The sequence below is a fragment of the Triplophysa dalaica genome, chromosome 18 (genome assembly GCF_015846415.1).
Source record: "Triplophysa dalaica isolate WHDGS20190420 chromosome 18, ASM1584641v1, whole genome shotgun sequence".
Classification (NCBI taxonomy): domain Eukaryota; kingdom Metazoa; phylum Chordata; class Actinopteri; order Cypriniformes; family Nemacheilidae; genus Triplophysa; species Triplophysa dalaica.
The window spans coordinates 6,021,865-6,048,886 of NC_079559.1; the positions used below are offsets into that span (position 1 = coordinate 6,021,865).

A 27,022-nucleotide genomic window follows, 5' to 3' on the forward strand; every position below is an offset into this window, starting at 1 on the left:
CCCTGTTAGTTCCTGCTGGTAGATGCTACTACACCATCTGGTTTCTTTCTCAGATTAAAGCCATTCAACATTAACTATTCTAATAAAACGAAATATGTTGCATTCAACACAAATGAAAATACTAACAGACAGATTTCTCCCGGTATTATAGATCAATATTATAGATTATAGGTGTTATTGTGTATTATACTCTTTACCGCTGATGTCTGCTTCAGCTTCACAGTGACTGTGGAGTCTTCCACTGTAGAACTCCAGTCCAATGATGGCGAACATGAGAATGGCAAAAAACAGCAGCAGACCGATCTGTAGAAGAGGAACCATCGCTTTCATGATGGACTTCAGAACGATCTGAAGACCTGAAAACAAATCACGCCACACCATATTAAGACACGGTGTAACGTTTAATTCTCCAAATGAAGCAAAATACTACATGATTGCATTTCATTCTCAAAGTTTTCACATAGATAGCATCAACATACTGGGAATGCCAGAAACCAGTTTGAGGGGCCGTAAGACCCTCACAGCTCTCAGTGTGCGCAGGTCTAATGAAATATTCATGTGAGCTCCTGCCGTGGCCAGAATCCTGTTAACAAAATAAAAAAACAACACAGACTTAGGCTAATCTAATATATGCCAGTTAAACTAAACCAACAAGCATTGATGACGTCTGCCAAAAAACTCATTCAGAGCACAGAGTACACTTTAATAAAGGAAACCCTAATTTGATTTGGAAATAAGTGATAACACTAAGAAGCCAGTGGAAACAGATGTGACACTCAATATTGAGTTCTTCTGTTCTTTCTATCTGGTGCTGATCCAGCTGATCCAGCAAAATTTAACTGGTAAAGCTGGTGGACCAGCATAGTGAAGCTGGTTGACCAATGAAGTCTTCCTGTTACTTTCAAATATGCACCTGGTTAGTCGTCCCTCATCTAAAATCATCTTGCAATTTCATGTGACTGAGGTGTGTGTGATCACCAGACAAAGAAGACACAAAGAGAAAGTGTAGAGTTGGATGAAAGTCTAGATAAAGCGACTGTGCACACAGCATTTGGGAAGCCACTGGGAATTTATGCCCGTTGCCTTCCAAATTTTGAATCGAACAGACGGTTAAAAATCCAACTGCTGTGAATAGGGCAACAAAACAAAGTTACCGTGTTACAATCAAGTGCCTTATATATCAGGTCACATGGCTCTAATATTTGAGATAGAAGAACATGAAGCAAAATGAGAATTATTTAACTCTCACAAGTAGTAAGAAAGATTAGAAAAGATAAGAACGGTTTTATGATAAATATTTAAAAAGTGAACTCACCAGTGGATTTTGCCGTATGATAATTTCATACAAACCTTAAAATCTGCAGTTTAATGCACAAAAGCATGTAAGGCACTTGCATATGTGCTCAAAAATCTATTTATTTATTAATTAATTAGATATAATTTATTAGAATGACCTTGCTTGTTCTATAAACACCATGCACTGTGCTGTGTTTACGTTTTCTGTTTTTCCTATTTTCCCCTGTAAAGCTGCTTTGGAACAATGCACATCGTGAAAAGCGCTATATAAATAAACTTGAATTGAAAAAAGAATCTTTCATTTAACAGCCATTTTTTACACAAAGTGCAATTGCAAATTGTTTTATTTTTTTAAATTACAGGCACTGTACAAAATGACTGGTGTCTATTAATGGATAATATTGTATTAGCTCGCGGCACATATATTTATTTATTTTAAGGCATTTAAAATGCAGTGGGTTTTCATTTTGTGTGGCATACATAAAGTGCATACTGTCTGTTAACTAATGCATGTATTTTCAAACTTGAACTGATGTGAATTTTCTCTAATCTCTGTGTGCGCTGAACAAATTTGCTTTTGTGACCGTTAATAGTCCTTTGTTTGGAAAACAAAACAAGACTGTACTTGTTCCTCATCCAGAGGCACATTTCCCTTCTCATATCTTCACATCACTTTCAGGTGATTTTATGACAGCAGATTAATAAACCCAGATCTTCATGAATATTAGTCACATGTGGGGTGTCAAGAAGCAGGACGTCAGTGATTCTAATTAGGACCTGAGATAGAATTAAAATAGCAGCAGCACAGAAATTAGATGAGACTTTGCTATAGCGCTGCTAAAGAAAGAGTGAAAATTGATCTTACAGCAGCTTCTTTGACTCCTAAAATGTGTGTGAACTAACATCAAAATTAGCTTTAATGCTGAGTTTAAAGCTGCAGTTTATTGATAACGTATAGAAAACACAAATAATAAGACTACTCGCAAAATGTAAACAAATGTAAGTAAATTATGTGTGGAAATACACAAATGCAAATTACTTTATAAACAGATATGCTTCATTCTCAGGTAAAAATCATTTTATTTACATAGAACCTTATATAATGCAATTGACTTTACAGTTCATTGAGTTAGTTCATTCATTTAAAGATTTTAAAACTATTTTCAACCTTTTACCTGGTATAGCCCCAAAAGATTCACCGAAAAAGACATCCCATTATGCAGTGCTAATAAATCAGGGGCTCAATCATTATAGTTAGATATCTATCCACATTTTATATCCGTCCACTGCGTGCATAATATTTAAATTATTTCCCAGCGATATCTGCGATATCTCACATGCTTATCCTTTAAAAAAAGTTTTTAAACATTGTCTCGCCCCCGCAAGCGTCGTGTTGGATCCATCAGTACAAATTATGTAACATTAGCGCATGCACAGTTATCTGTACATAATTTATAACAGCTTGTGTTTCTATCCTGCACCGCAAAAACATTTACAAACAAACACTGCCTAGAGACAATTGTAGTAAAACATGCCTAATGCAAAAATGGATCAATTTCTTTATGCATTTGCCAGCTGTTTTTTATCCACAGTGACTTGCAGTACATTTACGCAACACGTTTTGTTAATATAATGTGTGTGCTATAACAGACTTTTGACTAGAATGTTGCTAGCGCATATACTGCACAAAGACAGACAGAAAAGGAAGTACTCAGTCAAACTTTGTAAGATCATAGGAAGATCTTGAAGTTTTACTCAAACAGTAGAGTATGTGGGTGGGTCACGAACACAAAGCCAGAGCGAATACAATTCGCTGACACTGAATGAACAATACAACATGTTTCTACTGATAAAATAATACCAAAAGATCTCTATAATCAAAGGGCAAAATATCCTTCTTTTAATCAAAGTCATTTAGATTAATAATCAACAATTGATTGACAAGAAACTAAATTTCAGCCTTTTTAAAGAAATGTTAGTGATATTGAATCCATGATGCTCTGGTCATTTTTTGAGCATTCTATTAAACACAAGCCTAAAATCATGAGTTTGTTCACCTAGAATAGTAAAAGCCTATGTTCATTGAAGAGACAGATGTTTGTTCAAATTCATTACCCTTAAAGGTCCAGTGTATGACATTTAGCGCCATCTAGAGGCGAATTGCAACCAACTGCTCACCCCTCCCTTTCGAACCACTACAGTGGCTGACACAAGAACGAAGAACTCCGAAGGAGATAACATATTTACGAAACACGCTCTGTAAAGCAGTTTGTCCGTTCAGGGCTCCCGTAGGTGAATAGGGGATTCCATGGAAGGGGACCCGATTCAACCTATGCAAATCACCTTCAAAGTCCTCAGATGATATTTCCTACGTTTCATCAGCTTGCCGCTTGCATGGTGTTGATATTGTGGTCTTTTCTGTTAGCCAGACAGCCCTGGATAATTATCCCCTCAGGCCGCTGCAGATCCACGCCTGTTTGATGGCTCCCTGACTCACACATGCAGCCGTTACATTGTGACAGATGGCATATGAATCATTAAGACACCAGTGGATCAATTATTCATCACGGGTAAAGAGCAAACACTTAACTAATTGTCAAACAGGCAGAGAGAAACAGACAAAGAGAGAGAGCACGTGTGACAGCGAGAGATAAAGACAGAGAGGCAGCCAGCAGTGTCAAGACATCCAAATCATAATAAATTACAAATGAGAGCTAATGACGCCAAATCACAGCGTTTTAACCCCTGACCGAAGATTCTGTGATAAAGCAGAGAGTAATAAAATGACAGAACGCAGCTCTGATGCGTTGGCATTTTAAAAGCAATTGGAGGTCACGTAGGATGCTTTCAGCACGGGTAAGAGGTGTTCTTAAACACAACATAATGATATTACAAGCGGCACTAGAGAGTGATCATTCACAAATTACTTTTATTAATAATACAAGACTTCTTTCATCAAGTAATGTGGCTCTCACTGGCCTAATGTAGGCTGTTTGTGGTTGCCTAGCAACGGAGAAATCTGGCACAGAAGTTGACTCGTGTGTCTTCATGTGCACTTTACAACCTTGAACGTGCACATCTATTTGGAATTTAGAATGTATTCGTTTTTATATCATACAAAATATTGGCGTAATTATGTAAACATCATAAACACAGATATGCATCATTTGTAAAGCGTTTTCAATACCAAACATACCGTATCAAAACAGTAACAGACGCAGATCTTGGCACTCAAGATCTAAATATTTGACATTCACCCTCAGTCATTCTCATGATATCCAAGAGAAAATATTCAGGCTGCCACTGATACACGGACTCATGCATTTCATGAATCTAGGACGCATCCAACAACGTGTGAATATGTCAGCTTTTGTAACACCAATAGTTTTTTTAGCCTCTCTTCACTCTAAATTTCGAAAAGATTTTTCACAGCATCCCTCTCCGTAGCAACGGTGATCTGATGGTAAAATTCGGAGATTATTTGAAAACCTGATGCGTTTATTGGAATGTACTAAACTCACAATATTTCTGGATTATCGAGTCAATCCCCACTACTGCGTGACTACCCCACACTGACTTTAAAGTATGTCAGTTTTCTCTTCATCTGAGGTTGAAATGTTCCTTCCAAAATCAACTTCGCACAGCAGCGGGGGAAATTCTCCCTCCATCTGGCTCTATGGCACCCCCCCTGCTCTCACCATAGCAACCTCCAGGCCAAATCTGAATTGCATCTGATCTTTTATAGGATTGCGATTACAGTAGATATCATTTGAAACGTACGCTAATTCCATCTAATTATAATTGTACTATTTCTAGAATACCTCATTTTGTATTATATTATGTCTGCATAGCAAATATATAAATGTACGAAAGAATATTATTTTATTCTACCTTTAGAAGAAAAAGACTATAGCAGCCTGACACAATGGAGGATTAAACAATTGAGATGTCTTGAGGAGAACATAGGAGTAGAACTCTGAGATCGACCAATCAGAATCAAGTATTCCGCAGCACTTTGTAAATTTACGTCTCAACCTAACAAAGTTTATCAAGAGCTATTCCATTGACAGCGAGACTCTGCACTAAAAGCAAGTCTTGGTCGACTTGAAAGTGTTGATGAAATTGAAATATTTATATGAAAATGAATCATCTACACACCCTACAAGAAGGGGTCACATTACCAGATGGAGACAGAGAAAGCGAGAGATAGATGAGATAGACAGTGAGATAAAGCGTCTCAGCTTCTGATTACCCATTCTGTCAGCGCGCCAGGCCAAAGTAAAGGAGAAATTACAGGCCTGGGAACAGGTTGACGTCCTCAAGGAACTTGTTTACCCAAATGACTTAAAATAGAGGACAGAGATTAGCATGAGCAAAAGCAAGATCTTGAATTAAATTCCTTTATCCAGCTTTATCCAGTATATGTAACACATTCTGTTTCGTACACCCTTGGAGGAAAAGGTGAGAGACATAATGTTGGCAGCATTTGTCTGTTATCAAAATTGGGAGACATGATGAATTGAGATTTCTACACCAATAACATCAAGGTTTGTTCTTTTGAGTCTTTACTTCACACATTGTGCTAATCTGAAACAATAAATTTAAAGGGATAGTTCAACAAAAAAATGAAAATTCTGTCATCATTTACTCACACTCATGTAATTTCATACCTGTATATATGACTGTGTTCTGTGTTCCAATGAACACAAAGAAAGATATTTGGAAGAATGTAATTTTCAGTTTTGGTACATCATTAAATACCATAGTAGGAAGAATTAAATGGTAGTCAAAGGTGCCTCAGAACTCTTAGCTTTCCTAAATACTTAACTATATCATTATGTGTTCAACAGAACAAAAAATACAATATTTATTGTCCTACTATTGTAGTGGATGATGTCCCAGAACTGAAATTTGCTAACATTCTTCCAAATATCTTTCTCTGTGTTCATTGGAACAAATAAATGTATACAGGTTTGAAAAGTAAATGATGACAGATTTTTCATTTTTGGATGAACTTTCCCTTTAATTATGATGCAATTCTTTTTTAAATGTTATAAATCAACTGATATGGCTTTAAACATCATTGACTGTACTGATTTTTGTCGCTTTTGAAGGCCTCGGGCTATAAGAACCGCTATGAAAGCTTTGCAGAAGCAATTCTCTGAAAAGAAAAAAAAACAGGAGGTTCTAGTAATGATAAAGTCAGTGGAGACCACCCACGAGTCTAATAAAATACCCAGAAATGGCACTTTTAACACCTCCAAAGAGCGGATTCACACAAGGTTAAAGACTTATTGCTATAACCCACTTTTGACGGTTTTATTGCTAAAGGTATAGTGCAGTCCTTTTTTTTGGACTGCGAAAAAAGACACAGCAAACTACAGTGCACACTTTGAAAGGTGATTCTATAAGGGAAAAAACATGTATTTAATAATGCAATCATAAATCAATTAAGCAGACCACTCCAGCATTGTATAGCGTTTGTTTGTTATTAAGTGCAAATAAGAAAAGGGATGGGTAAGGGACGGTGTAAAAACTCCATACATTGTGTCAAAAAGAAATACCCATTTTGATTGGTATTGATGGCATCAAACATAATTTTACAAGGATACACCCAACATACAATACTGTTTCTTTTAAAACCACCAGAGGGCTCTTAACTTTCCGTATCCGTCACTATTAACCACTTGCACAACTAAAAATGAGCTCACTCACGTACCTATATGGTCATTTTAAGAGTACAGTCACATCAATAGTACTAGTATTGTAATTTGCATTGATGAAACAAACTCAACATGGACTGAAGCCAAATAAAACGAGACCTGTGAAAAAACCTGCAGGGATTGAGTAAAACTCACGGAGCAAACCACATAAAGTGACATTCTTAAAAGTCTTTGGGATGGATGCAGCCCCCAGGAGGTGACCCACTCGATGTTCAAAGAAACAGTCACAATATTTTGAGCATATTTAGGTGCACTTTTAAGTGCCAAAACATAAGGGGAAAAACTAGCTTCAAAACTATTTTAAAAAAGAGGACATGAGGACATTGTGAAAATATTCACTGAATATCAACAATCGTTATTCATGGTCATTCATTTAAAAAATATGTTCTTTGAAGTCACAATTAATCCAGGAGTGGTAGAATAACAGCTGCTGGCGAGAAACACCAGCCTACACACTTTTCCGAACAACCACACTGGCACGAACGCATTAAAATATCACAGTCCAACTTAAGCTACTGCTCTCTGATGCAAACACTCCATCAGTCGCTCTCAAACACTTGACCATGGTATCCTCACTCAGCAAATTGATCATGAAGAGATGTTGAACTAGATGTCTAGTTGGCTGCGCTTTTAAAAGACAAGTGAGTAAAAATCAATTCAAAACCATTCATTCATTTTATTATATAGAAAGGTGGCGAACGTTTTTGGTTTCACAGAGTAAGTGGATATGAAAAGTCTTCCCATTTCTAGAGCAAGTTTTATATTAATATACTCTATGCTCTCCAAAGTATATATATCATTTATCATATTGTTCCACTATATGTCAACAATTCTGTTTCTTTTAAATTTTATACAATTAAAACATGAAGACATTAAGACAAAGGTATTACTTAGATGTTACGTGACTGTGATGGGTCTTGTGAGCAACATCTGAGCACAAAAAGTCATTCTAATAAGAAAAAAAGGAATGATATAAAAAATTATATCAGCAAATAAAAATGTGGAGCACCATATGAAACATTGCCAATACATCAAAAGACAACCTCAGGAGATGAAGTCCTCTCACATCCCCTCAGCCCCACGACTCTGTCTACATGCATCAATCAAGCTGACAGCTGATTGGTCTAGAGCCAACGAATGACAGTGGGATGCCCCCAGTTTTTCGTTGTAAATACAATACCTATCTTTTTCGAAGCTGCTAGTGTGTGTTTTACATTTAAATCCTATGGAGCAAACCGGATTTTCAAAAAACGTCCTGAGTGCTTTTTTAAAGCAACGCTCAGATGTCTCTTTAAGTTAGAAAAAGTCAAACTTTTCTGAAAAAAACGCCCTACGTCAACCTACTTTTCCCAGCTAACCAATGTCAAGCGAGTAGTGTGTTGTTTCCATAACAACATGCAAGGGAGGTGATTGGTCGTGCAGGATCAAGCTGGAAAAAATAAAATGGAGGCCGAAACGTCGGTTGGAGCATAGTTTTGTATAAATGTAGGTTGAACTTTCACTTTCAATAACTTTTGATTGCATTTCTAGAAATTTGTATTATGGTTTTTAAATAGGTGATTAGTTATTGCAAATATGCTCTCTAGTGTCTAATTCAAATAGACTTCCATTACACTGCCTATCTATTTCTCTGGGCTGCCTTTTTGCACAGACCCAGCCTATGATGTCATGGCGTTCGGCTGTTATTTGTTACCAAACGCATCCATCATTTTTTAACTAAAAAAGCGCTTTGTTTTGTCAACTTTTTCTTGTCAAAAAAGACCTCAAGTGTGGTCATGGCCTAAGAGTCAAATGTAAACAATGTCCTGTAGCTCAGTGTTAAAAGCATTGCATTAACAACACAAGGTTGTGGGTTCGATCCCAGAGGATTGCATATACCTAAGTGCGAATGTATAGGATAATGCAATGTAAGTTGCTTTGGATAAAAGCGTTGCCAAATGTCAAATGTAAAAAGAAATTATTAATGGAACTAACTGCAAAAATGGGACATTCCGAGATCAAAGAGAACACATATATAAACCGTGTTAAAAATATTTCAGCTGTCCTCAAAAATCGCTAAAGCATTTTAGAAAATACAAGATTCAAACAACAGCTTCAACCAAATGAGTCACAGTCACAAACAGAAACTAAGCACCTGTTCCCTCTCTCCATGGACAGGTTGAGGGTGTCAGAGAGGTTCACCCTGTTCCTGCTCACTTCATCATCTACGTCTCATAGTCGAAGCTTCAGTCTGCTGTTATTACACCATTGGCTGAGGTAATGATAGACTGTGCGATCACATTATCCACCAGAAGCTGTAATGCACGGTCACGTGGTGCGGTTAAAGAGCGGCTAGCAGACAGGCACTGTAATTAACCCAACACAAAAAGTCGCATGCACTCGTGTGTATTCAAATCTATGTTCTCGTTCACTTTGAGATAGCGAGATTTGCATCAGTGCCTGCCGGAACAAAATGCAAAACATGTCAAAACTCCCTGGATGGCATAGTAGGTCTGGGCTGAATTACTTCCACAGTTTCTTGTGTGGAACACAAATGAGGAATTTTCATTTTTGGTTGAACTATTTAATAGTGGCCAATACAAAAAAAATGCGTGCCTATTTCAAGTGCTTGCAAAAGTAATATTTTGATACAATTCATGTGTATATATCTGAACTGAGATGTAGCCTTTATTTCTCCCAATGCACAAGCTTAAATCCATCTTCTGGTCCAGCTGATGGTGTCTTCAGGATGCTCCTCATTATGAATGTATCAACCGGGTTTTCTTCCGGCAAGCCTGTCACAGATGCGCTGTGATAACTCTAAGACAAGATCTTTTTCTCCAGCTATCTTGTCACCGCTTCACCATTGTCCCTTCTAGCCTGACGCTTCTTAAAAATAGCGTGGGTGTAAAGCCCTGCTAGAACAACGGGGGGCCGTGTGTGGATGACAGCTGTCTGTCCTGTTAGAGCGCGGACACCTCCGCAGCACGAAAGGCTCCCGAGGAACTCATATCTCCTGTCAGAAGCCAGGGTTTCTCCCCAAGACGCGGTTTCTTTAGTGTCAACCAAACTGATCCATTTAACCTGATGTATCAATGAATCAAAAGCTGTTTATGATAATAAGGCTACCGCTGGGCTTATGGGAAGCAGGCAGAAATTTGATGAATATACATATGTCCAAATATAAATGACGTTTGATGTCAAGTTATTTGCATATTTCAAATCAAAAGGTTTCAAACAGAAGCGCACACTGACGTTGGTGGTTATGAGGGATGCTTATCAGGTTCCCTAACAGAGCGCTGTGTGTTTGGCACCGACACACGGGCACAAACTGAGGGTGTGAGAGGAGTACACTATGCCCACGGCTTAAAGAGGGGGCGGGTAACTGGTAGACACCAGTGCTTATTAACGCCATTGTGGATGAGGTGCTCTCATTCCCCAAGATTCTGGGCACTGGATGTTGACTCGCAACCAGACCCAGGATTGTAAAGATTCCATTTGCATTTAAATGACTGGAGTCCTGAGCCAGCCGATAATAGGCTTTAAGGAAGGACTGGCAACTCATTTATCCACCTACTCACAGTGACTATACAATCAGACTGCTGTACCAAGCCACCATACTGCGCTAATCTGTACTTCCTGTACACAACGCTGCTAACGCTCACTCAAGAGAAGGGGAACGATAAATGGCACAAAAACACGCCCGCGTGCTTGGATAACTCTGAATGCCGTGACACGAGGACGTGCGGACGGATCATGAACGCAAATGATTTAATGCAACTAACACAAATATGGCTGCCAATAGCGTGCTTGGCCAACATGAACAACATAAAGTCAACATGAAATTAAATGTGGTTTAATTTCTTTATATGTATGTACCATGCATGATTCTCAAAGTTGTTATCTGAAACGTCACATTATGGAAGTAACACGTTGTTTTAGGTTGTCTTTAGTACAGTTAATAATTCTTTATATTCAATAACACAATTAAATAATAATACTTATTGTTTACAAAGTACACACACGTATACACAGCATATATATACTTTGTACAATAATACTTGCTATTTAAATTGCAAATTAATAGTAATTTTTAAAGCATTTATCATTTAGTATTTATATGACCAAGTGTTAACTTTTAATGTTATAGGCATATGGCATAAAATATGAAAAGATTAATGAATGCTTCATTGTGATTTCATTTTTACAATTGGATTAAGGACCATTTTGCAGAAATGCTAAAAATAACATATTCTTTTTTTCAAACAGGATGTCTTTAGAGGTGTATAAAGACCTTAGATAACGAAGCGTGATGTTTTTATTACCTCAGGATGAAGTATCTACATATACTGTGGGCCCCCTTTCATGGAATTTGCAATGTTGTTTCTACAGTAGCCCTAAATGGACAAACTGCTCTACTGAGCATGTTTCATAAATGTGTTATCTCCTTCGACATCTTAGTAATGTGCAGTCACCGTAGCGCTTCGAAAGGGAGGGATGGAATAAGCCGTTGGTTCAATTTCACCACCTCACTGTTAGATGCCACTAAAATCTCCACATTGCTCCTTTAATATGTACAGTATACAATGTTACTTTCATGGAAGGCTTAATTTTATGTAGTAAAGATGAATGAATGAAGTAAGAATGATGTCACACATCATATTAGCGTTCAGTCCTCTTCCTTTATTTCTCTCATTAATTCTCCATTACTTCATCCTGTCTTCTCAGTATGCACATGACTCCATTAAAGTCTAATGAGAGATGATGACTCATCTGATACCACCAAATCTTATAATCTTCACTCAACTCTTAATGTGGCTGAACGACTTTGATGATATACTACCTCTGCGTTTCAGCAACAAGGACCGGAAATATGAAAGTAAACAGGAGCTCATGTCTGAAAAACTTGCTCCGACATACAACATTTGTCTCATCCAAACAAAACCATGTCTCTTAAATGTCAGCTCTTAAAAGGACAGTTCATCCAAAAATGAAAAATCTATCATCATGTTTCAAACCTGTATAAATGTCTCTGTTCAAATGAACACAGAGACAGATATTTGGAAGGATGATAGCAATTTTCCGCTCTGGGACATCATCTACTACCATAGTATGAAAAAACATATTGTATTTTATTGTTCTGTTGAACATATAATGAGATATTTATAAAAATTTAGGAAAACAAAGAGTTCTCGGGCACCTTTGAATACCTAATCGTCCTACTATGGTAGTCAATGATGTAACATTCCTCCAAATATCTTTCTTTGTGTTCATCGTATCAAAGTAATGTATACAGGTATGAAATTACATGCGCGTGAGTAAATGTTGACAGAATATTCATTTTTGAAGGAACTATCCCTTTAAAGTTCCTTCACATGCATCAAAATCCAAAATCTTAAAAAGTGAACACATTAAGGTTTCTGACCTTTCTGAACACAGTCAGATTAGAAATGGCATGACATATCCTTTAGAGAGAGACTGATCCTGCGTCAAAGCATATAAACCTGTCGGAACCAGCATAGAGGGCAAGAATGTTGATAACTGAACAACCGAAACGTACCCATTGACTTGCATTGGTTTTGTGTCTATACTACGGCAGTCAATTGTTAGATTATCAACATTCTTCAAAATATCTTCTTTTGTGTTATGCAAAATATAAAAACTCTTAAAGGTTTGAAATGATAAGAGGGTTAGTAAATAATGACAGACTTTTCATTTTTGGGTGAGCTATCCCTTTGAGGACAAAGGAGCACATGATGCTTGATTTGAGAGGCATATTAAGCCTTAATGTGAGTCAATTGAAAGAGATGTTCAATCAGTTTATTAATTACACTTTTAACCCTTCCCAATCCTATTCTCTAATAGGATTTGTGTTGTATTGTTATGCCATACGGGACCGGGGGCACTGAGCTTGCATTAACAGAGCCAGTGGGGTTATAACAGCCTTAGCCAACGGACGAACCAGTGGAACATCAGACCTCCTTACCTCTATTTATATTCTTGACTGCTTCCCCCCTGCATAAGGCGTAGGAAATGTCCAATTGGGCAATTCAACTGTGCTGAAATAGTGGGATTATAACAACTAGTCCTATTAAGCGAATCTAAGATTACGAGACAACGCCGCTCTTGTGTGGCCTCTAAAATAATTACTTCTGATGATTAGTTTATTTTATGAAGGGCATAATCAACTTGGTTATGACTTATGGAACTCACAAGTGTGCTGGAGTGCAATGATTTCAGCGGTAAGTCTCTCATGAGATTCAAAGGCTGATAGGTTAAAGATTTCGTCTCGTTTTTCCTCCTTTCTTAAACCAGACAAAGATCCAGAGCTCATTAATAATGAAAGTGAACTGGAATCATGTAAAATTCTCTAAGAAGCCCATCTCCCTTTGTACTTTAACACTATGACAGCCATTAATATTTCATGTATATCTTACATTGTCCTGTGTGTGTGTGTGTGTTTCACACCTTTTTCCCTCCACAGGTTTCATACTACATTTAACCTTGGGTTAAGATCTTATTAGGCTCTGGGTATATGACAGTTTTAAATGTGTACAGTATTATGTCGAATGTTGCAGAAGGCTGTATGCCAAAACAGTGGACCCTTATAAAATATGTATGATTTTTTTTTTTATATCTCAATATTAAAGGTCCAGTGTATGAAATTTAGCGGCATCTAGTGGTGAGGTTATGAATCTCAACCAACGACTCCCTTCCGAAGCACTACGGCGGCTGACACAGATCTAAGATGTCATCACATTTTTGAAGGAGATCACATATTACAAAACACTTTCTGTAGAGCAGTTTGTATGTTTAGGGCTACTGTAGAGACCTCATGTAAGGGGACACACGGTGTGTAGAAACAGCTCATTCTAAGGTCAAAAAAACATAACGCTTCATATGTAAGGTCTTTCTACACCTCTGAAGACATAGTTATGCATATTATATTTCTCTCAATGATCCTCCAAACAATTACACAGTGGACCTTTAAATAAATTAAATTATAATACAAATATGAACCTATTAGGAAGACAACTAGAGTTTCTGACGACATTTAAAAAGGTCTGCTTACTCTACAAGTGCTGTATTTGTCCAGTCAACATTTGCAAATAAGAATGTAAAGTCCCCCTGTAGTTGAGAATTGTATCAATTAAAACTCATCTTTGAGCATCAAAACAGCAAATCGCTGCTATCCTCCTGAAATCCTCCTGCTATCTCCATATTTTGTGATTCTTATTTTTGCACCCTTGTCACCCATTATGGTTACCACTGACGTTTGAAAATATTTAACTAATAAAAAGTATTAGGTGCAAATAAACTTATTATTTAAATTATTTAAAATGACTGTGTTTTCTTCTTTTCTTGAAATACTGTGAATTTGGACATCCGAGGTTTCGGAAGGACAGGGACAATATGTTTAAGTTTTTTACTGTGTTGATAATTTCCTCATGCCTTTAAATAGACTGAATGTAGCTATATTTTCGGCACCAAGTCTATACTTCATCCATCTATCACTCGGAGAACCTGATCCACTCGATCAACTGTGTTTATGTGATAGGTTGTCTTAAAGCATATTAAAAACACCACACAGACATATAAACATTACAAACTTGATTTTCACCACAAACCAAGAGATCACAACTGTACAGTGCCAAATCTAGAACCATGTTTAATCCCAAAACCAGAGTAACAATGCTCTCCACAATCACATAAAGTAGTCCATTATTAACTTTCATTGTTAAAAATGCCATTGTTTACAAACAGGTAAGGAACATAACATCACTGATATGAATGGCCTCTGCTCCTCTCTCAGGATGGTAAATTGAGGTTTACTTTGGAAATGAAGGCAGCAGAAGTCTTTCCCTTGAGGAGCACTCCTCTTGAAACTGCTGCTTTGACAGCGGTAAGGCAATATCTGTTCATGGGGATGGAGTGCTTGAAAAGTGCTGTTCATTTCGCCACTCAGTTTGGTCTGAGAGTTACCACATATGATTAAATGAAGGGTTTGCTTGCTAAAATAAGGCCAAAGTCCAGCAAATACCAGCAAATCCTGCTCGCACAACAGCACACAGGAGCAGAATGTTTGCAAAGCATCCTATTTCAAGAGACATTTCTCCCATTGGTGCAAAATGTTTCCAAACTCCCAAATAAGCTAACTATTACACCGGGCAAAACCCTGCTAAAGGTAGAATCTAATCCATTAAACAAAACTCCAAACCAATGATAGAAAAGCTGTCTTTGCACCCGTCACCTACCCGCTCAGGACGACAATGAAGTCCATGACGTTCCAGCCGTTCCTCAGGTACGAGCCTTTGTGGAATGCAAATCCCAAAGCAATGATTTTTATTCCAGCCTCAAGGCAAAACATTCCTATGAAGTAGGGCTCTGTTTTTTCCTGAAAATAAATAAATCAAGAGATTAAGAACTGTACCCTGATGTCTGCAATTATGTTACAACTGTGTTAAAGCAATTCCTGTGGTTTTGCCACAAATAATGTTTAATTTAGTTAGGCCAGAGTACAAATGTCTTTTTTTTAAACAAGGATTGCTCAGCGGTCAAATAAAATACTAAAACGTTTCCATGAGAATAATTAGCCTTAGAGTCAATAAAGAGAACTAAAGTCTGAATAAAGTCAAGAACGAAGAGCAAGAGGAAGTAAAGAACAGAAGAAAGAGAGAAGGGAGACAGAGAATTTGAGAATATATGTGTGTGTCCTCACAAGTCTCTTTGACATGGGCGTCTTGTCCTCTCCGGGTAGATGTTGCTCCAGGGCCAGAACAATGCAGTTGGCAATTATGGTGGCCAGGATCATGTATTCAAACGGAGTTGAGCAGGAAGGTTAAGGAATCCACACACTTATACTGAAACATCCGAGTGTTTGCCCTAAGTTTGCCTCTTGTGTTAATGTATTTCTAAACATTGAAGTTTGTACAAAATTTCTCAAGAATATTTCATTCAAACGAAAGCTACTTGCTCCAAGTTTACAAGATGTTCTCAAGACCCGTGATGACTGAGTTCAGAGTCTGATTTGCATGGGTGCAGAAAGACGTTGGATTTTGAAGCGTGGGCACTGGCCATTTTCTGCCAGTATGTGTGTGTGTGGATGAAAAACAGTGTCAGTAAATAAAGGAGTACAAATGTGCTTAAGACAATGAGAGATTTCAGTACAAATAGACCAGGCACTTGGAGGACAGATCTCTCGGGAAGTCTCTCTCTATTTGTTTTAATTACATTCAGCTCAGCTCAATAGACTTGAGTGGGTTGTACAACTGTAGTGTCAACTCACAACGTAATTTATCTACAATTATTTCCAAATACCGTTGCCTTTGAAGTATAAGGTTCTATCTGACATTTTTCTCAAATTAGTTATTCACATTCATATTGTGTGATTTTATCTCAGTCACATGGAATGCAAAAACTTTTAAGCTTGTCATCTCAAAACTGTTCAGAAGGCAGTTGGAACATTGTTATTCCAAGGCGACAATATTTTCAAATAAATAAATTCATAAAAACGGCTTTTATAAGGTAACGTTAGGGGGTTATTTATAAAAATATATATAATTATTTAAAAAAAATGTAAAAAAACACAGACGATTGCAAACGGAACAGCAAACCAAGCACTATGGCAGGGATGTTTAAGAACATGACATATGGACATTTCATAATAAATCTTCTATCGAAAGATGAATAGATATGATACATAATACAGATTCAATGTTTCCATTTAAGAATATTTGGTTTCTTTATTTACAGAAGATGACTTATTAAGGTAGTCAAAAAAATCGAGAGTGTTCTCTTAAGGTCATATTATTCTTTGATATTTCCAAAGGTCTCATTTTGCATATATTTAATTAAAATGCCTTCAGAGTTACCTTAATAATAAATATTAAATCAGCATTCGAATTCTGCTATTCTACAAAAAAATGCAACAAACAGTTTGCTCTAAAAGATTTACTGAGGGGTTGTTCTTCCAAAATGCAGTCCTTGACCTAAAAATATATTTGACATCACACTTACTGGCTTACTACAAATTGTCAAAGATTAATCTGAAGTCACATTATGTACAGACACATCTCGTAGATAAGATAATGTTTAAAAAATACTAGGATAGAGACAGAGAGAGAAACTACAGTCATTACATTGTAAGAAAGAGTAAAGAGAGAAAGACAGAAAGAGAGAAAGAGAGAGAGAAAGAAAAGAGCGGTATCCGTGGCAACAGGCTCTCCTCTTTGCCATAAGTCAATTTTCAGAGTTAATTTGGTCTTTGGGTCATTAGTGTTGCTAAATACTCATCAACACAAACATCCTTTCAGCGTATGAACTACATTTATATGTTTTATATACATATACACATACGCATATGTACCTACAATGCATATATGTGTCCCTGGTCTTAAGTAGCACGGGAACATTTTTAGTAAAAGACAAAAATACATTGTTTGGATCAAAATTATAAATTTTTCTTCAATGCCAAAAATCATTAGGATCTTAAGTAACGATCATGTGCAATGAAGAAACTTTGTAAATTTCTTAGCATAAATATATGAATTTATATATATTTATATATATTATATATTATTTTTGTGAATGGCCTGCCACAGTGCCCCTGATTAACAACAATTGCAATTTTCACAATATTTTGTTTTTGCACTCTCAGATTCCTGAGTTTTAAACGGTTGAATCTCGGCCCGATATTGTCCTATTCTAACTCATACATCAATAGAAATCTTATTTATACATTTTTCAGATTATGTAAACATCTAAATTTAGAAAAATGGACCCATGAGACTGGTTTTTGTTGTCCAGGGTCATATATTACCAGACCAACTCCTAGAAAAACTGGTGCTGAATATTTCAGAAACCAGACTCAGGATCAGCAAAGTTTCTCTCTCCACAAACATCTAACTTTTCTGTTCAACTCTCAACCATATTTTATTTTTCTGTGTTTTACCGGAACACATTTTAAAAATAACCGTGCACGATTTTGCAATGAAACGTGATAAGATTCACATTATGTAAGATAATGTGTTTTTGGTTTTTGAGTGAAAGAAATGAATCGCATTTCAATCCATTGAAAGCTGGCTGGATGAAAGCAGGAGAATAGAGACAGAAATAGACAGATACAAAAATGATTATAGATAATAAAATGACGTCAGCACAGCGCTTAATGTCAGAATGATGCATACACATCCATTTCACTTCTATAAATGTGATCATTTCAAGTGAAACAAAAGATTAAATGAAGGAAAAATTGATTATATCTAGACATCTAGATGCTCCTCATCAGAGTCAGATCCCGGTCGACTCTGAGAGAGCAATCTAACCACCACACGGGCAGTTTTAAAAAGGGTAGATAAGGGCTGAAGGTCAAGTTCACCCTCACAAAATCTATCATTATTTGCTATTATTCCCATAACCTTTATGAAATGGATGTTTACCAGCATTTTCGAATGGCTGCATTAATTACAAAAAGTAAAAAATATTCTCTAAATAGATTCTTGGATATCGGTTAACATTAATTTTCTTAATACATCTTTCTGGTCATCATCGATCATTTGGGGCTAAAATGAGCACATCTCGCAGAGTACATAATAAATTATATATTAGAAAAGTAAACAGGGTAAATTTGGAGTTGATGTTGACTTTAAAGCTCTCATTCTTTTGAGTGTTTTCCAACCTGATTAAGGAAAAATGAAGAGGTCCTTCCCATCTCCCCACTCCACTTATTTCCTCTCTATCTCCTTTTCTCTAGGAGGAGTCATAGGGCCAAGTGACAGGATCAATTATTGAGTACGCGTGAGCGCGGTGGGGTACTTCCTCTCCGCCACACAGTGGGGATCAAAAGGGCTAACAGCTGCGGATTTCCCACCGGCCGAGCAGCACAGCGGCCCGCTCGCTTCATTAAGCCCCTGTTCCTCCAGCAGACACCATCGACCCGTTACATCCACCTGTCCACCTGACCCCACTGCTAAACCTGCCCCACAAGACAAATAATGACAATGTCAGTATCCACCAAAGTGCCCCTCAGCACATCCAAACATGTGGTCTTCCCAAAAGGTTCCATCTTCTTATCTAGTTTTCCAACATTCAAGTTTAAATCACATGTCGAGTGGCACTTCAAACAAAGCCCTGCTAAATTACCGCTCTCACATGCAGGTTGTCAATGCACCGGCACACATGGCTTATGAACATGCTGTTCTGCAAACCGTCATGACCTTTGGTTATGCCACAGGCTTTTCTTGTGTGTTTATATTTGAGGGGGTTGCCTTTTTACTATAAATCCGTTATGGATTCAATTCAATTTTTTACAAGTTCAAGCTTCTTGAATGTATTTGACACATCATGTCTGTTCAGACTTTTCACAGTTCTCTTGGTTCTTCTGGTCAGGACCAAAAAATGTTAATAAACATTTTAGAAATGGTTCACTTAGCGTACACACAGCTGAACAGACAGGCATAGGAATATGCTGTTCTTTCCAAACCACAGAACTTTGTGTGGGAGACATGTGTCTAAAATATACTGAATGTAAGTTGTTCAGTTTTAAAGCAATATATATTTCAACACCATTCTGAATTACAGGGATCTGTCAAAACTAGTACAGTAAGCGGTGGCTTCACAAATTAACCTTGATGAAACCATGACAACCCAAGAAGTTATTTTCCTAATGATGTCATGATTGTCCTAATTCAACAGCATCTGACAAAACACTCAAAAGCATATTGAAATGACTGACGTGGGAGCATGTGTACCCTTGGGAGTATCAGAATAGCTCTTGTACATATGTCCTCACGCTAGATGTGATTTACAACACAGATTCTTACTGAGGAATATTTTAGGTGTAAACAGTTAAACAGTAATTATTTTTAACTTCGTAAATAATGCTTTTCAGTATGATATTTATTACAGTTAATACATAATATTTTACTTATGTCCTCGGCCACCAATATTTCATGCAATGCAATTTTAAACCATATTAAACTTAACTGTACTTTCATTTCAATGAGGTAGAAGTAGAGGTTATAAACGGTTAAAAAACTGAATCAGTGCATCTAGAATTTTGTTCTTCACATCATCATAATCCCTCATATAAATATTTGTACAATACGTTGGTTATTAATTAGCTCTTATCGGACATCATATGGCACTAACTGACATCAAATGTGAACTATAATGAGTCCATAACATACATTTAACTACACTGTTAATCTTTCTTTGCAGTACACTGTAATATTCCTCCCATAGGGACGTGTTTCTCTCCGTTTACTACGGGACAGATTGCAGTTGCATTTGTTCTGGGGCAATGCCAAGTAATTACAGCCCCATTAGCAGGGCATTCGTCTCTTCAGCTCCCCCGAAGCTCTCTGTCTATGAGATGTGTGACCATATGCCTCAAATCTGCCTAAAGTGATGGTGGTCACTGACACCTGCATTATGTCGCACGTGGGCCATTAGGAGCTCAGGAGAGCTCCAGATAGATGATATAATTGAATTTAACATGCAGACACAAGTACGCACGCACGCATGCACGCTCGCACGTTGAGTCACACGCTCCTGAACAAAAAAGATAAAGCACAAAAGAAGTATGCATCAACATAGACGGGCAGGTATCCATGATATCACTCCCCTTAATTGTACTCCGTTCATTTGGTTTGCTATACAGCTTGTCATATTCAGCACATTGGTCTCTTGAAACAGGCATCAGTATTAAAAAAAACTTTGTTCACATGATCATTGCATACACCGGATCTAATTATATCATCCTCTCTGGCATAAAAAATAAGAGGAATGGTATTCAGCACAAATAAAGAATTTGAGCCAATTGAAAACAGAAATAAACATACGCTGACACGTTTTGGAATGACTGTCTTCGTTGAAACTGACGCCTCTGTCGAAGGCTCACATTTGTTCACACTTTACAGCCCTCGCCTGCATAGTGTGAGAAATATCTGTTTTTAGCATGCATACTCATTTGGCATTTCAGAGGAAAGGAAAGACGTTCGTTTATAGAAAAATTACAGCTTTCACTGATTTAGATTTAACATCAACTTCTATTGGCCCAACACTTTTTTACTTAGAGGTAAGTCAAACTGCTAAAAGGAACACATCACATTCAAAATTTAAAATCTATCATTATTTACACACCCGCTTTTCATTTCAAACCTGTATAACTTTTCTTACTTCTGCAGAACACAAGAGAAGATATTTTGAAAAATGCTGGTAACAGAAAAACGTTGGTCCCCATTGCCTTGCATTGGTTTGGGGTCCCCATTGACGAACAAATCGTCAATGGGGACCGACGGTTTTTGGTTACCAACATTTTTCAAATCTCCTTTTGTGTTTTCCTGAAGAAAATCACACCAGTTTAAAATGACAACATGGGTGTGTAAATGATGAACGAATTTAACTTTTTGAAGGTGAACTATTCCTTTAACAAACACAGACTACAATAATCTACTTTTAAGTGTTTAATTGAAGTCATCTAAACTGAATGTTTCTATAAACACATGCTATGTGCTACACTACACTCACAACAATTCTTACCATCCTCTGCCAATAATTGATATAATTAGATGGTAAACCACAGCACTATGTCTGGCCTTTATAAGAGGACAGTCTACTACAACATTAAAAATTACCAACAGTTGTTCCAGTGTTGCGCACCTGTGACGAATATAGTCTACACAGCCTTATCATCTTCTCACTGACTCATCTTATTTGCATCAAAACCTTTTTTAAATAGCTCAAAGTGTCACTTTGAAGTTTAGAATAATTTCAATGTTGCCAAACTCCTCCCGTGGGGTACCATAATAAACCTCTCCTCACAAAAATTGAGCTTTAATCATCAGTTACTCAAATAGTGAGATTTATTTTCCTCTACTTTGATTCATACATTTAAAATGCTAAAACCACAAAGACATCATGTTTACACTTGATGGACTAAAACCAAACACATGATAAAAATATCACTGGGTTACCAAATTAAAGAATTAAAATATATATGTCACCTCTTCAGACTCTACTGAAATGCCACTGTCCATGGTGCTGAATGGATGCCATTCGGTTATGTGGCGGAATAGGACATTATGTGCGATTGAAAAGTAAAAAAAGCAACATGTTATGTTTTGTATGTTATGAAACAACACTTTTCCGAAAATAAGGGATATTCTGGGGACTACTACAATTGGGCATGAGCAAACACTGTACAGTTTTTATTCGAAAACAGAGCTGCATGTGCTTCTGTAAAAACATGTTGATAACACGCTGTCAACATTGTGTGCGTGCGTGTGTCGTGAGTTAGGGCGTGTTTTACCGTTTCGACAAAAGGATATGGCCACTCTGTTATCTTCTTGGCATACTTTCTAACGATGTTGTCCTCTCCGAAGATAAAGAGCGATCTGTTAACAGTGAAGCAGTTCTGTCGGACTGGTATGGGGTTGTACAGGGCCATGGTTCGGGCTCGCTGCGCTTTGGTCTGTTTGAAGGCTGGTGAAACTCCACCTGTGGATACCGCGGGAGCCTCCCGGTTCCGATTGCGCTCCGATCCCCCATCCCCGGGTCCCAGCAGACCGGGAACATCGTCTCCGAACCGAGCCATTCTGTGTGGGGCAGAAACAGCGAAAGCTTAGCCCGTTTGTAAACAGGACTGTGCGTATTTCAGCGTACTGAACAGATGCAAAAAAAGTGAGATCACATCCAGTAGGTGAAATGCAAATAGTCATCCAAACTGCAAGAGTTTGTCACAGGTTGGGTGTTTTCCTTTTTATGATAACGACGGAGAAAATAAACGACCGTATCCTCCATCCGAGCGCAACACGTAGTTTATTCCCACAGACATCCCTAAAACGAATTGAAGGAGCATTGAAAGTAAAATAGGGAATAAAAGCGTTTTTAATCCCAATTTCCAGTCGTACATCCCATGAAGATGTTCTTGAAAACAGGAGCAGATTATCACTTTTCAGATGAACAGAATCAGCACTGTCCTTTTTTTATTTAATAAAACCCAATGACAAAACTACAAATCCATTTTCGACTACCGTCTAGTTTCCTTCACCCGTAACTCCTTCGGTAAACCTATGCAATGTTTGTTTCCGAGCATCAAACACAGTGTTCAACAAGCTCCATCTTCACTGTGTGTGCTGCGCGAAGAGACGCGCGTGTGGTTTGTTTAAGCTTGGCACGCGCACCTGGCCGCCCCTCACCAACGAGCGAATGTGTTTGAGCGCGCATTGGATTCTCCATGCACACCGACTCTTAATTGCAGCTTGAGTCTGAAAAGCTGTTTACATATTTAAAAATGCCCATCGGAAAGGTTTCTTTATGCCATTATATAAATCCCGCTAACTGAGTTGTAGTATTAAATAAATAAATGTTTTTTTAAACATTCACTTCGTTAAAGGTTTGCTATAAGGATCAGCTCGTTCAGGTTTGACGGCAGTAAACATGTTCCTGGCAGATTCGTTACTAAAATTAGTTTACTACACATTTCAATTGTGTTAATAATGACCACATTGTGGTACTACAAAAAGGCTTTAATATAATACAACAACAAAAAACTATGGCTACTTAAACCAATCGCTCATTTATTTTAATTATTTATTATATATCATTTATTTTATGGTGTAAACCACAAAAAAAAACATCTTGCCTGTAAGAAAGATTAGATGAGTTTAAATTGAGTTAATTTTCGGAAAATTCACGGCTCTGCTTACATTCTTTGCAGGCTCTGAAAGATGCATGTTTGCGTCATGTCATCAAAATGTAATAATTTCCGCCTCAACGATTTTCCTTTTCAACTGACGTCACCAACCCCTTTTACTTTTTAACCACTCCCTCCAACCGCACATTAAATGGTAACAACTTTAAACCATCCGATACATTTTCTAATGGATTTTAAAAGTACAGCACTATAGGTTCTCCTTTCTTCTGACTTTTTAGAGAAGGCCTCTAACCAGAGTGTCAGAAGAATATCAATGCAAGCAAGTAGACATGCATCACCCACAATATACACTTGTACCCATTGATTTAATGCAACAGGAGAAAAAAAATCTATATAAGAATCAACTGAGCTTTCTTTGAGTTTAAAGATAACTTATGTTTAAAAAAGTCGGCGTTACAGCACACGTAAAGGTTCTACTGCCAACCCTGCCTGCCTGGAGCCGTTGGCCTGGAAACAGCACTAATTGACACAAAAAGGAGACATGATCAGTTGAACAATCTATCAGAGTTGAATGATGTTTCTGAAGCTTAAATGTAAGACTACACAGGTCTTTTAAAGCGCAGTGAACTCAAATTGTACACTCCTGAAACATGGCATCATTATTGATGATATGATGTATGACACCAACTTCTTCGCCAGTGGTGCCTATGTCACTTGGAGCATGTTCCTGTTAAAACTTACAATCAGACTTCCTACTTCTTTAAAAAAACAATTATTAAGTTTCTATATTTATTGTTTATAATATTTATTGTTTACAGATTGTTCCTTGTCTTTTCTGTAGTGTTAATTGCAGACCTGGTCAAACAACATCTTCTACTGTATTTGACAATAAACCAAATCAAAATACATTATTATTTACACAGAGTGAATAAACTGTTGCTTTTCTGCTAATTAACAAAAGACCAACCAAAAACAAAACACATAAAAACATAACCAAATAATAAACGCATTAGCATCACATTAGTCTCAAACCAAATGTGAGGCCAGAAAGTGACTAATAAAAGGAACGAAGAGAACAGTTTAAGGCCAGAACGGACCTGCTAATAATAGTCAATTGCAAAAATAGAGATCTCAAGCAGAGTGGGAAAAAACAGATACAGCTATAAATGATGATGTAAACTGCAAGAGTCCAATGACCCAAGAGATGGTTCCAGACTGAGGTTATCATCAACAGAACATCACTGCTGGATGAATGACACTAGACAGCTTTCTTCTCTCTCTCCTCCTAAAAACAATTAAAACACGAGTCAGAAAACAGAAAATTGTATTTGGAAACAGTATAACATGTAAAATAGTATTTTTTAATTAATGTCTCTGTCTCAGCATCTGTGTACCCCTTCATAACCCTGCTTAGAGTTAGTACACCTCATTGAAGCTGAGAAGAAAAGGTGAGGAAGAAGACTTCACCAGGTGCCCTATATTGAGAACTACTATAAATAAGACAGAGCGAGCTCACACAGGCACACGAAAAAACGCTCAGTCTCCCTCTGGAGCTGCCAAAGTCCATTCTCAATGGCCAATTATGCCACACGATCTCAAAGTATAGTTCTGCTCCACAAAGGGGGTGGAAAGAAGTGTCTGTGTATGTGTGTCCAAAGCTGACAGAGTAAGAAAAATTGTTAGTGTAAATGTGTGTCACAGAGAGAAAGACAATAGAGAACAGAGAAAAGGGAGTGACTCCTGTAGCATATGCATTCATCACACGTCAACACGTTTTCATAATAATCTCTTGAATAAGCCTTATGGAAAGCATGGGAGGGGTCCGAGCAGCAGTCTTTTAGTTTTTTTTTCAATCGGGGATAAGATATGGAAGCAGACTTCTAAAAGACATTGTTATGATAACATGTGACAAATTTACTTACAAGTTTGATTCACTTAGCTGATTTAAATTTCAAGTTTTTTGGGTAAACATATAAAAAAATTTAGTCAGAGTCTCCCATCAGATTTTGTACATAAATACGTCTTCAGATGCAATGGTGATTCACCTTAATCCTGGTCTGTTCTTTATCACACACTAAATTAATTTGACAATTCTTTTAGCGCTTAATCTGATATAAATCTGTCAACTCTGACCTCTCCGTTTAAGCCTTTTACTTCCCAGCTAATTAAAAGCTATGTAAAAGACATGAACCTAAGAAACATCTCTGCTCCCACATAATGCAGTGTCCTTGTCATCCTAATAGTGGTCTCCATGGTGACTGTACACCCTTGAATTTCTAATCCGCTCCTCCTGTTGTTGGTTGTACAGGGTTAGCTCACCAACCGACACCTTCCCAGCTGTGATCTTTCACATAGACAGCCAAACACAGAGCTCTCCTGCTGCATTTCCCCCTCAAATCCACATACACTTAGTGCTCTAGACACTCAATCAAAATTGAAATGCCCAGTCAATTCTGTTGACAGTATATCCAAAATTTTTAACACTGCTAAAACTATCCAAAAGCAGATGATTTATTCTTCACAAATAGTGCATCTAGTCAGAGCTTTGACACAAAGTGATATAAGAACCAAATGTATTTGATGTACTAAATGTACTAAACAATCATTTAGAACAAGAAGATTTTAGCGGCATCTAGAGGTGAGGTTGCATATTGCAACCAACGGCTCACTCCACCCCTTCCTTTCAAAGCACTACAGCGGCTGGTAGAACTAACGCCCGATTCACACATACTCCGTGTACAGTGCGTAGAGCAACAGGTATGCAGAAGAATCCGTCATGCGCCATTGTGTGTTTACACATACTTCTTTTGCAGCATGCTAGCGGTCCACGTCTTCAATGTGAATTCAGTAAACAATGGGTATTTCCCATTATTTGGATGATTAATCGAAACATATGTTTTTAAAAAGGTTTATGAAACGCTATATTTCATCATATGTTAAGTGCGAGTGGTTGATAGATACTGTATATACTAACAGCAACCAGCGTAAATTTCCATGGTGAATCCAGATTAAAAAACATGACTTTGAATTAAGTGTTGGACAACATAGAAATAAAATTATAAACATTTTCAGTACTAAACACAATAGCTAAAAAGAATGTACGATTATATATTATATTGTTTTGATGCTAGGGTGACACTTCAAAAAACGTTATGTTTAATTGAAGTTTTATTAGCCTATTAAAAGAGTTTCAAAATAACTTACCATCCCTTATGTGGCCGATGAAACTGCCGTCCATTCCTTTTCTTTAGCATCTTTATAAAAACAGTCCTGTGAGTCATAAACCACTTTGTGTTTCTCTACCTCGATAATTAGCCGAGTGTCATCCATCGCGCTGGCGTCTTGTACTTTCTGGACCACCTGCTTG

At 37.4% G+C, this 27,022-nt stretch overlaps 1 protein-coding gene across 2 annotated transcripts in view; it reads right to left on the minus strand.

Moving 5' to 3' along the window:
- Nucleotides 1-23,105, minus strand: part of LOC130439922 (voltage-dependent R-type calcium channel subunit alpha-1E) — a 56,637-nt gene extending 33,532 nt beyond the window's left edge. For both annotated transcript variants that reach the window (XM_056772594.1, XM_056772593.1), the window contains exons 1-5: nt 22,328-23,105; nt 15,718-15,823; nt 15,254-15,393; nt 480-583; nt 198-356 (exon numbers count right to left, since the gene is read on the minus strand). In XM_056772594.1, the coding sequence (XP_056628572.1) occupies nt 198-356; nt 480-583; nt 15,254-15,393; nt 15,718-15,823; nt 22,328-22,593 (775 nt within the window). In that variant the 5' untranslated portion in view covers nt 22,594-23,105. The remainder of the gene's footprint in view (nt 1-197; nt 357-479; nt 584-15,253; nt 15,394-15,717; nt 15,824-22,327) is intronic.
- Between the last annotated feature and the right edge of the window lie 3,917 nt (nt 23,106-27,022).